Below are 13074 nucleotides of genomic sequence, written 5' to 3'. Positions count from 1 at the left end.
TGCTTTGATAGGCCTGTCTTGCCTTGCCTTGCCTTTCCTCACTGAAGCAGGCAAATGCAGGAGCTGCTGCTCTCTTGGGCCCTTCCCTTGCCTCTAGAGGAGCCCAGGCCAGAGGGGCAGGCCTGGAGAAGGGCCCCCTTGGACCTGGGTCCTGGGAAAGTTTTGTCATCTACTCCCCTGATGCTGAGGAACAGGCTTATTATCAAGTGAGACTTTCAGGGGCGGAGCTTTGACTGTGACCAAGCAACCTGTAGGGGAGAGGGACCAGGTCAGCAGGGACTGGGTCTTTCTTCCACTCTCAGACGCTCCTTGTTGTCCAGGGGTGATGACTGCCCCTGTGTGGTGGTGGCTTGAACTCTAGCTGGTCATGATCCCAAACTGTGCAGCTGAAAGTAGCAGCTCATAAGCATTCCAGGCCCTGGGAGGGGCCCACGGAATCATAAACTATCAAATAAGGGCAGAGATTTTTGACTCTGTCCCGTTAGTGCCTGACCTGGACCGTGACTGCTCCTATAGTAAGTGCTCAATAAACAGGGTCGAATTGATGAGTGAGTTAAGCCTCCCAAGTGAAATGTGAATGCCTATGTAAGAATCGCCAGCCTAGGCCTTGAGGAGTAGAATTATAGTACTGGTGGTTCTTAAAGGGACCCTGGTCTTTCTGGATGGGGAAGAGGCCCCTTTACCTCCATGTTGACCTCCTGCCTTAGATGGGAAGTTATTGGTGATTTGGACTCTGGTGAGGCTGAGAACAGTCCTACTCCTTCTGGAAGATTGTCAACCTCGGCTGTTTTTTCTCTCCCAGGACATGAAGCAGCCTTTGCTGCTTTCCTCTGCTGTCTCTGCAAGATCGGGGTGCTGCGGGTAGATGACCAAATAGCCATTGTCTTCAAGGTGTTCAATCGGTGAGTGAGCCAGGCGGGAAGGATGGCTGCCGGTGGTAGGAGAGGTGGGGGTGGGGCGGGGGGGGTGGGTCTCTTTCCTCCTTGTTGCTGTCAGACTGGGGACAGGGGCCTGGCAGGAGCTCCTGAGTGGCTGTGGGTTCTCTTGTTCTGTCCTAATCAAGCCATGACTGTGAACAGGGTGTCCAAGACTCCTCCTTCTGAGAGCTTCAGATTCAAGTAAAACTCAGTGAAGGGAAAGTTACCTAACGGCTGCTGACGCGTCTGTGGCGTTTATCACGTAGAGGTTCTTTGTAAGCACCTTACATGCAAGTCTTTTAATTCTCATGACCACCCGAGGAAGTAGCAACTGTCATTTTCATTTTACAGATGAGGAAACTGAGGCATAGAGAAATCAGGTGTCTTCACTGAGGTCACGGCCAGCTGAACCCAGGCAGGCAGGCAGGCTCTGACCGGTTCCTCTCGCCACCCAGGCCACCTCCCTGCGCATAGGCGTGTCTCAGTCACCCGAGGGCGTTGACACGTCCCCGCTGGGCCCCACTCAGGTGCTGCAGAAGCTGCAGCTCTAGGGCAGTTCCTGAAGGAGTCTAATGGGTGAGAAGCTGCAGCTCCTGCCCGGGCTCTCACATTGTCAGGAGGTGATGGCACTAACCTTCCCCAGTTGGTGTGTTGCCTGTTTCCTGGGCCAGAGGAGGCTGAATGTGAGAGAGAAAAATGAAGCTACGTTATTTTGAGTGTATCGGCTGATGTGTAACTTGGCGCGTAGGCTTTAATTGACCTGTTGCCCTCCTCGGTGGTTCTTTCTAGCCTCCTCTGCTCCACTAGCTGAAGGGCTGAGACTGTCTTTCTGCTTTTTGCCACCCGCCTGCCCTTCCCCCCCCTCCGGTGCAGGTACCTTGAGGTTATGAGGAAGCTCCAAAAGACGTACCGAATGGAGCCGGCCGGCAGCCAGGGCGTGTGGGGCCTGGATGACTTCCAGTTTCTGCCCTTCATCTGGGGCAGTTCACAGCTGATAGGTACTGAAGTGGGGCGTGGACCCCCCACCCCCAGCCCCCCTTCCTCCCTTCCTTCCTTCCCCTCCCTCCCAGGGCACACGCTGACAGCTTGTAAAGCAGGCATCAGAGCAGCTATTGATGGAGCCGGCTTGCTGCTGACCTGCTGCTGCAGCCGGCGGCGTGGCAGGCCAGGGAGGCGGAGGCCACGCACCACCGAGATAATGGGAGTGACACGGGCTGGGCTGAGGGCACGTGCTGGGCGCACAATCGACTGGTGTGAGACACACCCCCAGTCCTGGCCACGGCTGTAGGGTTTTATGTTGAAGATGAGGGGTTCTTTTGACTCAGTGACCAGCATCATCCACTGTTATTATCAAGCTGTGCACAGGGGGCCGTTGGGAGCTGCTCCCGGATGCTGGTCCAAGGCCCACCCACTACGAGCCTGCTCTGGTGGTGGTTCCCCTCAACTTTCCCACGGGCAAGCCAGAGTGGGTTAGGGTTCCATGTCTACTTGCATATAGAATTAACTGCCTTAAAAATAACATTAGTAAAGGATGCTTTGTTGAGTCCTTGCCCTGTGTCAGGCCCGCTCTCGGTGCTTCAGGGAGATCATCTCGAGGACCCTGGGCAGGGTCTTTGCCAGCAGACCGTCAACACTGACCTGGGCAGGTGCCATGCTGAGGGCTTTAGGCCGGTGCTGATGGCTAGGTACCCTCCCCACCCCCAGCCCTTATAGGGTGATCTTATCCCCACTGCATGGATGAGGAAACTGAGCCGCATGGCTGGAAAGAAGCAAGGCTGGTACTCATTACACTAGAGTACACACACAGGGCCGTTTACTGCTTCTGCGAGATCAAGTGTTGAGGGCGCAGGGGCAGATCTTGGGCCCTCAGGCGGGTGTTAACGGGGCTGGTTTGCTGTGGCCCGGTGGTGCCAGTGCCTGGTTCTGAACCTCGGGGCTCTTTGCTGCTTCCAGACCACCCATATCTGGAGCCCAGGCACTTTGTGGATGAGAAGGCCGTGAACGAGAACCACAAGGACTACATGTTCCTGGAGTGCATCCTGTTTATCACCGAGGTGAGAGAAAAGGAGTAAGGAAGGGGCCCCTGGCAGCCTCCGGGCCAAAAGGGCCTGAGGAGCCAGAGCTGCTCTCTGAAGGGGGCGGGGCCACCCCTAAAGCAGGTTATTGAAGAGGAGGCCCAGCTAGGCCTCTCTGAAAGGCAAAGCCACCTTCTGGCTGTCCAGGATCTCCTCCCCTAGATCAGTTTCTACTGGAGCTGACGGACTAAGACCTGGTCATTAGGTGGACTTGGTGACTGATGAGGCAGGTCTGAAGGGTGGGTGGGTGTCAGCATCTCTTGAGTGGGCCCTCCAGCGTCTGTAGAGCTACGTGTGTGTGGATGTGTGTGATGGAGCCTTTGTAGGAGTTGGAGAGACTAGAGTGGACAGCCAGACAGATTTCTGTTGAAGGTTCACACCTCTGTTGGTGTCTGAGGACAGAGGCCTCATGAAGTGCTGGAAGTGAAAGTTAGTAGGCCTGGACCCTCAGGCCACCCAGCAGGGATCATTTAGGTGCGTGTTGTTATCCCGCTAAAGTAGGATCTCCCACAGTATGGCCTTGGACCACTTCCTCAGAGTCGCCTGGGGAGCTTGTTGAAATGCACGGTCTTGGGCCCCACCACAGCTTTCTGAATCAGAATCTTGGGGGACATGCGCTAGGACCCTGAATTTAAGCACAGGACATGAGCCAGGTGACTATGCATCAAAGGTGGGGGCCCACTGCTTTGGGGGCCTGTCAAGAAGCCTTTTCAGCTTCCCTGCCTAGTGCCTGACCCCCACAGACTTCCAAGGGGTGCCCTGGCTCTGCCTCCTGCAGAGGTCCTGCCCACATTCTCTTTCCTGATGCCTACAAGCATTCCCCTGGCCCCAGCGACCTCCCTGGCACTCTCGTGGATCCCCCCTCCCTGTGGGGGCTGCTCTCTCTGCTGCCCATTCTGTCCCCTGAAGAGAGGGCCGCCTGGTTAAACAGCCGTAGCTGCAGGCTCTCCTGGTCAGCATTCGGCTCAGGCCTCTGCCAAACTCCAGAGGCCAGAGGGGAATGACACGTTTTTCCAAGTCAGCAAATGAAGCCTGTTCTGACGGCTGAGTGGCCGCCGCTTCATTCCCTGAGATCTGCTGCCTTCAGCACTGTAGGCACCCCAAGGTCGGAAGGACTCCAGGGCAGCCTGGCTGGCTGCCTTGAGAGCCAGTCACATGCTGCTGACTCCAGACTAGGTCGGGAGGGTCTGAAGAGCCCGGAGACACCTGGGGCTGGGCGGGGAGAAGGGGTGGCTTCGCTGGCCCCTCTAAGAGGCTAAGCTGGTTAGGCTCCCCCAGGTGGCTGGCCAAGCCCCAGGGCCCCTATTAGTAACTAATGAGGTAGAAAACCAGGCTGGGCCTCAGGGAATATGGGAATTGACTCCACGTTAAAATTTTGTATTTTTGTTTATTTGTTTGATTATGCTCGGTATGTATAAAAACCCAAAAGCCTTCCCAAAATTTGGGACGCAGGTCTTCTGCTAGAGGAAATCCTACAGTGGCCGCTAGGTGGTGCTAAAGACACACTGAACTTAGCGGAGGTTTTGATAATAGACGAGGTAGAGGCGTGAACTGGGAGGAGGCCGGCAGGCCCTCGAGTTCTAGGTTGTTCTGCACCCTCTGTTCAAGGCCTGGTTCTCACCCTGGGTCTGGTGCTTGGGCGTGGTGGGAGGTGCTGGATGCTAGCAGGGGCATGCCACAGAGCTCAGAGTGCTGGCAGGGGCCCCTCTCACCCATTTGGCCCGCCCTGAGCCGGCTGGCGCGGTTCCTGTTGAGGGCACACATTGTGCTAGTTCTCCAGAGTCTGGGCTCAGCACCCAGACAGGGCTTTCGCAGCCCCTCGGTGGTGGTGAGGGAGGCCCTGACTGACGGCTGCAAGGAGCTCTGTGTGCCATGGCCTGTGTGCTGTGGCTGGGACGAGGGCAGTGTTGCCTCTGCAAAACCAGGGATTCGCTAGGGCTGGCGCAACTGGGAGACTGAACAGACAAGAGTTGGAAAGGAGACCGGGCCAGCCTGGGACCTGCCCTGGTGGCCCTGGGCCTCCCACACAAGGCCCTCACGGGGCAGGCTTCTCCACCTCAGGAAATGCAGCTCTGGCGCCTTTAAGAGCCCAGGGCAGGCAGGAAAAGAATTTCAGTTTCAATCTGGCTTCTAAATTTGGAGTTTTGGGAAGGGAGGGATCAGATTTCAGCTGGAAGGGAAGGAGCTGACAGGAAGGCGCTGTGCAGAGCCTCCCCCCCCCCCATCCCCCCTCAGTTACTGACAGAGGAACCATTTACAAAAGGCCGATTCTCTTGGGAGTGGAGAGGCAGGAACGCAGCGTCTGTGAGTAATTTCCTGCTCAATATGGCTGCTCTGACTCACACAATTCCCCTGGGGTCACTGCGGGACTGCAGCTTGCTTGCTCGTTCTAGCTTTCTCTTCTCCCTTTGTGGCTAGAATGAGCTAATTTTTTTCTGTCTTCTCGACCCCATTCCTTTTTCCCCTCATCTGTCTTCCTTTCCAGAGTTACAGAGACTCCTTCCAAAGGGCTGAAGGGTGGAGTGGGGGTGGGGCAGAGAAAGCATCTTTGGCCTTTCCAGGGAGGGGGCTAGGACCTCTGGGGCCTCAGGGCTCAGGCCTCCCCCTGGCTATGAAAGGGTGCCAGAGAGGCCTTTTGGCTCACCATCCCATGCCCCTAGTAGGGAAGGCTGGCCCAGCAAGCAGAACCTCTGGTTTCCCCACACCCCTTTGCTAGCCTTGGCCGAAGAGCCCTTGCTGAGCAGACTCGTGGAGCTGCAGCTGTGACAGAGGCCAGCAGGGTGCCTCCTGGGTGGTTTCTCACAGGGCTCAGTCCAGAGTGAGACTGGTTCTATAGCTCCAGTGATCCCTGAGCTTCTCAGGGCCTGGAAGTATGCAAGAGAGGGCTGGAGCCTGGCACTACTCCCGTGGGGCAGGGTGCCTGGGGAAGGGGCGGGGCGAGGGGAGGATGGGGTGGAGTCTGATGGAGTGGGGCTCCAGAACAAAGCTCTGAGGGTGAGGACCAGCGCCTGCAGGCTGGGGGCTCCTGGCTGCCTTCCTGGAGGAAGGAGTCTTAGAGAGAGGAGGGGGAAGTCTGGGTGAAGGGACCGGCCCAGGAGAAGCCCAGTGGGGACCTTGGGCCGTGGCCTCACTGCTCAGGGAAGGAGCCTATTGTCCATGCTCCTGAACCTGGGGGTTGAGACAGGTTTTTGCAGGGGGACTTGGGCCAGGGAAGGGAGATGACAGGGTTAAGTAAAATGGCAGCTTTTTCAGCTTTGATCTTGCAGTTTTGTAAGTGTTGCCCGCACTGGGGGAGTGAGAGAGTGGGTCCCCAGGCGAGTCCACAGCCATGGGTGAGGGCTTTGTGCTCTTGGGACCCGCACTCATGCCCAATACAGAGAGAGGGCTGAGGGACCCCCATCCCTTCTCCCTGGAACAGCTTTCCACCAGCCCCGCCTCCACACATAGCCTCTTCTGGAACCTTCCACCTACTCGAGGTCCAAGTCAGCTTTCTCACCAGCTCAGCCTCTGCTTTTCAGACTTTTTCTTTTGATGCCTGTGCTCAGGGTCCCTTCCCCCAGCATCAGCCGGGGAGGGGGCAGTGTGGAGGGGATTGTGAACTGCCTGTTAATAAATACAGATGTGCTGGCCTTGTGCTGTCTGAGGGGTGCACTCAGGCGCACACGCTTCCTCGTCTCAGTGCTGGTTTCTGAGATCATGGAGGCTCCACTGGGCCTGCTGCAGGATTTCTTCCAAGAGGAGGGACTGGGACCGTACGGTCCTTGCTCCTGCCTGTCTCTCGCTGCTGGGGTTGCCATCCCTTCTCCACTCGGCTGCCAGGTCAGGCTGGCTTTCTAAAGACGTTCCTCCCGCATCTGCTGCAGGTGACCCGTGTTTTTCCCCTCTTTTCCTTCTTCCCTCCGCCTCCCATGAAGAAGGCAGTCAGGTGCTTGGGCTTGGTCCAGGCCCTCTCCCAAACCGACCCTTCCCTAGGCTCTTCCAGCTCTCCCTGTGGCAGGCCAAGAGAGACCCTGTCTCTGGCACATGTGTGTATGCGTGCACGTGGGCATATGCACACATGCGCCTGCCTGCACGACTGCCACCCCATAGGTGCCTGCTGCCACCTGGTCTTCGTGAGAGTGTGTGTGCGTGTGTCTGTATGTACGTCTGTGTGTTTACATGTGTGTGTATGTATGTGCTTACATGTTGTGTGTGTGTACACATGTGTGTGCTGGAGCAGCCTTGCTGCAGGGAGCAGGTGGTAGGCTCCAGGGCCCACATCTCCAGCTTGTGAACTCTTCTTTTCCAGATGAAGACAGGCCCCTTTGCAGAACACTCCAACCAGCTGTGGAACATCAGCGCTGTCCCCTCCTGGTCCAAAGTGAACCAGGGTCTCATCCGCATGTATAAGGCCGAGGTGAGTGGGGACTGGCTGGCACTCTCGGTTCTGGGCGCCCTCACCCCCACCCCACTGTTCTGCTCTCTGTCCAGCTCTGAGTTGTGGGCCAGCCCCTTCTGACACCTGAGGCCTGTGAATCTCTGTCTTTGGGATGGGCAGCCAGAAAAGCCCTGTGACTGAGGCCAGACCCTGCTGCTCCTGGGTCTCTGTTCCCACTTGTCAAATGGCTGGAGGCACTTCTCAGCTCTGTCCTGTGGGGACGCGATAAAGGAAACAGGCTTGGGAAAAGGCTCTATCCTTTGGAGACGTCATCCAAAATGATGTTTCTCCCACCTTGGTGTGTCTGATAGCTGGGCAGGTGGGAGGTCTTGTGGGGAGGCCCAGGGCTACATTTTTAATAACCGCTTCTGGGGTCCTCCCTGCTCTCCAGTCAGAGCAGCAGGGAGAGGTGTGGGCCTCCGGAGCTCCCCCTGCTGGGGGGCGGCCACCCCCTTTCCTGCCCCCTCTGCTCGTCCTCCTTGGCAACCTTCTCCCCTCCAAGGACGTGACTTTTTCTCTGGCAAGTAGGGAGGAGACATTTTTTCCCACCCTGTTCTTTACTCTAGCTCTTCCACATCTTAGGCAGACCAGTCCTAGAACTGCTTGACCTTGACCCGGGAGGGCCTGGCGTGAAGTCCCTCACCCGCAGCAGTGGGTCCCAAACTCCCCTCTTTTCACCCTTCGGCTGGTGGTCTCAGGTGTTGTTCTGGAGGTGCTTCTCTCTCGACCCTTGGTCATCCCTCTCCAGGGAAGGGGAAGGTTGTCTAGGTGGCCTCCTTACAGCCAGAGCTCACTCAGGGCCGTCAGCAGAGGCAGAGGAGCAGGAAGGGTAGGGTACAGGGCGCTGGGTGTGGCTGGGAGTACCAGCGCTTCCAGTGGCCTGGATCCCTCTGTGCCGCCCTGAAGGGGTTAAAGGTGCTGGGACTGACCAGGCCTGGCCCTCTCCCTCCCTTCCGCCTCCTCCCCCTCCGGTCCTCTTCCTCTGGACTTCACATCCTGTGTTTAGGTTCCAGCCCACATACCTCTCTAATCTGAGAGGAGCCTTTGCTGGGGCTGGGCAGGCTCCATCCGGCCCTCAGCCCTCCACACTGGCCCTCCTGCTGGAGAGTCCCCAGGGCACTGCCCTCTGTGTGTCCTGTTGTTCTCGACCCCTCCCCACCCCAGTCCCACAGTGGGTGCTGAAGGGGTCTCCCCGCTGCCGCCCCCTCCAGGCCCTCCCACCCCCCACCTCCCCATAGGCTGGACTCTGGTGCCTTCCCTGCCTAGGATCTTAGATGCTGTCCTTCCTGCAGGCTCTTACTTGAGTGACTAAACTTATCTTGACCTGGGCCCCTAAGGGCGGAACAGGAGGCCCTGCCTCCGGTCCCTACCTTTGTCCAGAGGCAAAAGAACCTGGCTGGAGGAGCAGGGTAAGACTGCAGCCCTGATGGTGCCGCACAAACAAAGCGGTCGAAGGTGGAACAATTGTCCGTGTGTCTCTGGCTGTTGAACACAGGAGGTCAGCGACTGCAAACTGCCCGCAGCTCAGGACCAGACAGAGGGAGCGCTGAGCAGATAACCCAGCGCCCTTCCCGAAACCCAGAAATTGCGGCTCTGGCTGCACGCAGCCTGCCAGCCGCTGTGTGGTGGCCACGCCTTGGTAGGACAACCCTGGGACTCGCTGACTCTTAAGTCTAGGGCCACCGAGTCCCTGTAACCTGCAGCAGCCATTTATAAGTTGCCAGCAGGTCACCCTTAGTCTGTGATCCCTGGGGTTGTGGAGTCGCACGCTCTCTGAGCAGAGGAAAGCTAGGAGTGGACTCGTTCTTCCAGATGGGTTCCGGTCCTTAGGGACCTTGGGTCCTTGGGGACCTCCAAGGCCTGCCAGTTCTGAAGTACAGAGGGAGTTTAGCAGAGGCCAGAGCCCGAGACAGAGTTGGCTGCGGGAGGGGAGCTGCCCTGAGTTGCCACGAAGGCCTGTCTGGGCCTGGCGCTTGGGCCCAACTGTCTGCATCTTCAAGCTGCCTGTCTCGGCCTTTCTGAGTGGAAGAACCAGATGCTTCTGGGGCCCTTGTTGGGGTGGGCCTGTCTTTCCTGAGGGCTGGCCCCATGCAGGTGTTCCCTTCAGAAGGGTCTGTCAGGACCGAGGAGCTCCTTCTCTCCCTGACTCACTGGGAGCTGGGAGGGCCGCCCGCTGGAAGGTCTGGACTCAGCTTGGCTGAAGCAGTTGCTCTGTCCAGAGCACAGGTATTGCTGGCACAGGTCACTGCTCTGGAGAAGAGGCGTGGCCTGAGGCGCCTCTGCTGTGACCCTGGCGCTCCACTTCTTTTGCCCCAAGCAGCCCTTTGCCTTTAGCCCAGTTCCTCACCTCCCCCTGGCCCTGGGGAAGCTTGTTTGGGGGATCCCTGAGGGCAGAGTGAACAGAACCCCTGCTCCAGCCCCCTAAGCCTCTTGCCTTTATAACTTCTCAGGCCTGAAAGCTAGAAGCAGGTTGACCTTTGACTCTTTCTGGAATTCCAGGGCCCTAGGGGGCCCCCCTTTGACAAACTCCTACCACTTCCTCCATGATCTAAGCACAATGGCAGCTGCCTTTGCCTCTGGCCTGGATTTGCTGCTCCTCCCCGCCAGGGGCCACCCCCAGCTGCCTGCCCCCCACTTTGTCTGCCCCAGGCCCAGGGTCTGACTGTGGCCTGGAGCTCTGCTCCCTCACACAGCTTAGCTCCCCATCCTTCCATCATCAGAGATTTCCCTTCCTGCTCACCTCCAGGCCCTCTTCAGGCTTTGTGGACCATCCCTGACTCTGAGAGACAGACACACGCACGCGCACGCGCACACACACACACACACACACACACACACACCCACCCCCACCCCCACCCCCATGGCAAAGGCCCCTTCATCTTTGCTGCTGGCTCTTGAGGTCATGGACCCCAGGCCAGCGCTGGCCTTTGTTCCTCTGAGGTAGCAGGAGAAGGGGACAGTAACAGGATGGGACCCTTGCCCTCTCTGAGGCCAAAACCCTGTTCCAGCCCAGCCAGGAGGTGCACATCCTGCCTGCCTGTGCAGCCAGAGGTCTGAGAGGAAGCCCCCTTCCCTTGCATGCACGGGGCTGCTGCCTGTGTGGTGGGCTGACGCGGGGGGTGGGGGTGGCCCCCCTCCTTTCCGGGCCCCTCGTGATGCGGACACGGTGCCTGGGCCAGACGGCAGGCTCTGCTTCTCCCGTCTCCCCTCCTCTGCCGCAGCCCTGGGCCGAGGCCCTGGCCCGACTGGCTTCAGGCAGCCATCCCCCTGCCCATTGCGCTTGTCCTCTGCCCGAGCACTGGGCTGCTGGGAATTGCCCTGTGGTAGGGGGAGTTGAGGGGCTGTCAGCCGGTTCTTTCTGTCTCACTCTGAAGTGCCAGGATGGCTTTTTCAGTCTGGAGAACTGAAAAGTGGGAAAACGGGCCTTGGGCCCATCTTAGCTGGCATCCCGGTGTATCCCCATGCCTCTTCAGGGCAGGCCCTGGGCAAGGGGTCCCCGTGGTCTGGAGGGTTCTTTTCCCCTCTGGGCCCCAGCTCATCCCTCTGGGCCTAGTGGTGTCACTTGGCTGCCCCTCTTCTTTGCTGCTGCCTTATGGGGTTGAGCTGCCTTCTCCCCCATCTCCTCCCTGTCTCTTACTCTCCTGTCCTTACTAGGGCCTGGCCTGATTGTTGTGGAGTGGGTGGCTTTGGGTGGGAACGGCTGGTCAGGAACGGGTGGGAAGCTCTGTTCTTCCCCAGAGGCTTGGGGGCTGCTCTGGGACTGGGCCACTTCCTTGGCCCTGGACGGACACCTGCTGCAGCCGCACATGGGAGTCGTCCGGGGGTCTGTCCGAGGCCTGAGCGGCCAGGCGGGGCTTGGCAGGGCACCACGCAGCTCTCACCTGTCCTCTCCGCCCTTTCTCGTCGCAGTGCCTGGAGAAGTTCCCTGTGATCCAGCACTTCAAGTTCGGGAGCCTCCTGCCCATCCATCCCGTCATGTCGTCATGCTGAGAGCAGCCTGTCCTGGCTGCCGTTCCCGTGCCTGCCCTCCCCAACTCCAGCTGCTGCCCCCTCCCCACCCCCTCCCCTTGTTCTTTCTGTTTGATGAGAGGCTGTTTACTGGGGTGGGTGCTGAGTACGGGGCTGATAGAGGCTCAGGGCATAGGGCTGAAGGACCCAGGTCAGGAGAAGTGACCAAAGTGTGGCCAGTTTCCCGCCTTGCCCTGCGTGGACGGGCAAGGTGAGGGGGCCGGCGCAGGGTCCCGGGGCCCTGCTCCTGCCCTGGCCTCCCTCTCCTTCCATTCAGTCCCATCTGAGCCCAGGCTGACCCGGCCACTGTGGGTGGGGGTAGGTACTCTGCTGTGGCCATTGCTTTCCCTCGCAGGTTGCCTTTCCAGGGGTTGGAGCAGCTGCTTCCCCCGCGGGGTGGGGCAGTTTCCTAAGCCATGTTTGGGTGGGTGTCTGGGGGTCCTGAGGGCTGGAGGCTGAGGCTGGCAGCCAGCCTGGGATGGGGTTGGGAAGGGAGAAGCGTGGACTCTTCTGGCCGGTGACCCTCCCAGCTCTTCCTCATGCTGACCCCCAGCCTGTGGGGGCCCCTGTGTCCAGTGCCTCATCCTTGCTTTTCTGCTCTCTGGCTCCAGGGAACCCTCTGGAGGGCCCGACAGGGCTTGCTCCCCAGGCTCTCCCTGGCTGGGAGCGGGTGGCAGAAACTCTGGAGGAAAGAGGGTGGGCTGGGGCCGGTTGCCGCCGTGTAGCACCTGGGCTGCTCCCTGCATTCTCCGGCTGCTCCTGCTCCCTCATTGCTGCTGCTTCTGCAAGCCCTTGGCGCTGCTTCCCAGCCCCTCGTCCTGCTGCCTCCCCGGACTTGCCCGGTGGGGCTCCAGGAGGAGCTGTGAGGATGGGCAGGGGCAGGGCTGGTCCGGACTGGGGGCTGCTAGCAACAGCCGGCCACCTCCAGAGTTTTCTTCTGGGGGAGGGCTGCTTCCAGTCCTGACTCTCCGCTGCCCCTCCCCGTATCTGGGCCCACCCACCCTTCTGGGAAGGGGGAGCACCTGAGAAGCACAATCGAGGGGCTTGGCCTTCGCGTCTGGGCCGATGGCCTGGGCAGAGGCTGGGACAGGGGCCGCCAGAGTCACAGAAATAGTTTCCTAGGAGAGGCTCAGCGCCTGCCTCCCCCCAGGGCCCCCACACCACCGCCTTCCTGGCTCCTCCTCCCCTGCGCCCCCAGGGCCTCCCTGGCCTGGCGCCTTCATTGCTGTTCAGATTAAAGCCTCTGTCTTGCACCTGCCGCCTGTGTGAGGCGTGTCTTTATGCCATGCGCTTGTTCCCTCCACACGGCAGTCTGTCCCCTATCAAGTCCCCTTCCCTTGGGCCAAGGAGTCTAGGGCTTGAGCTGTTTCAGCTGAGGCCTGGGGGCCCTGAGTTCAAATCCTGGTTGTCACCACGCCCAGCTGCAAGGTCTTAGGTAAATTACTGATTCTCTCTGATCCTCAGCTTCCTCATCTATAAAATGGGGATACACATAGGGTGATTGTGAGGAGCCATTGTGGGGTGTGAAGTCCTCAGCACAGGGCCTGGCACACAGCAAACGCTCTGCGGTCACTGTGGCTATTCTGAGCCCCTGGGTCAGCCCTGAACTGGCCTGAGCAGTCATTGGATTGGGCCTGACTGACTGTGAACTGGGCCC

At 59.1% G+C, this 13074-nt stretch overlaps 1 protein-coding gene across 1 annotated transcript in view; it reads left to right on the top strand.

Annotated features, from left to right (window-relative positions):
* Positions 1 to 12675, top strand: part of PTPA (protein phosphatase 2 phosphatase activator) — a 31653-nt gene extending 18978 nt beyond the window's left edge. The window contains exons 6-10 of the mRNA XM_005908782.3: positions 803 to 902; positions 1791 to 1915; positions 2871 to 2971; positions 7281 to 7388; positions 11319 to 12675. Of these exons, the coding sequence (XP_005908844.1) occupies positions 803 to 902; positions 1791 to 1915; positions 2871 to 2971; positions 7281 to 7388; positions 11319 to 11399 (515 nt within the window). The 3' untranslated portion in view covers positions 11400 to 12675. The remainder of the gene's footprint in view (positions 1 to 802; positions 903 to 1790; positions 1916 to 2870; positions 2972 to 7280; positions 7389 to 11318) is intronic.
* The last annotated feature ends 399 nt before the right edge of the window (positions 12676 to 13074 follow it).

This window comes from Bos mutus, chromosome 11 (genome assembly GCF_027580195.1).
Source record: "Bos mutus isolate GX-2022 chromosome 11, NWIPB_WYAK_1.1, whole genome shotgun sequence".
In the NCBI taxonomy this organism is placed as follows: Eukaryota; Metazoa; Chordata; class Mammalia; order Artiodactyla; family Bovidae; genus Bos; species Bos mutus.
Note: the sequence above shows the minus strand (reverse complement) of the source record. Positions and strands in the feature narration are given on the sequence as shown.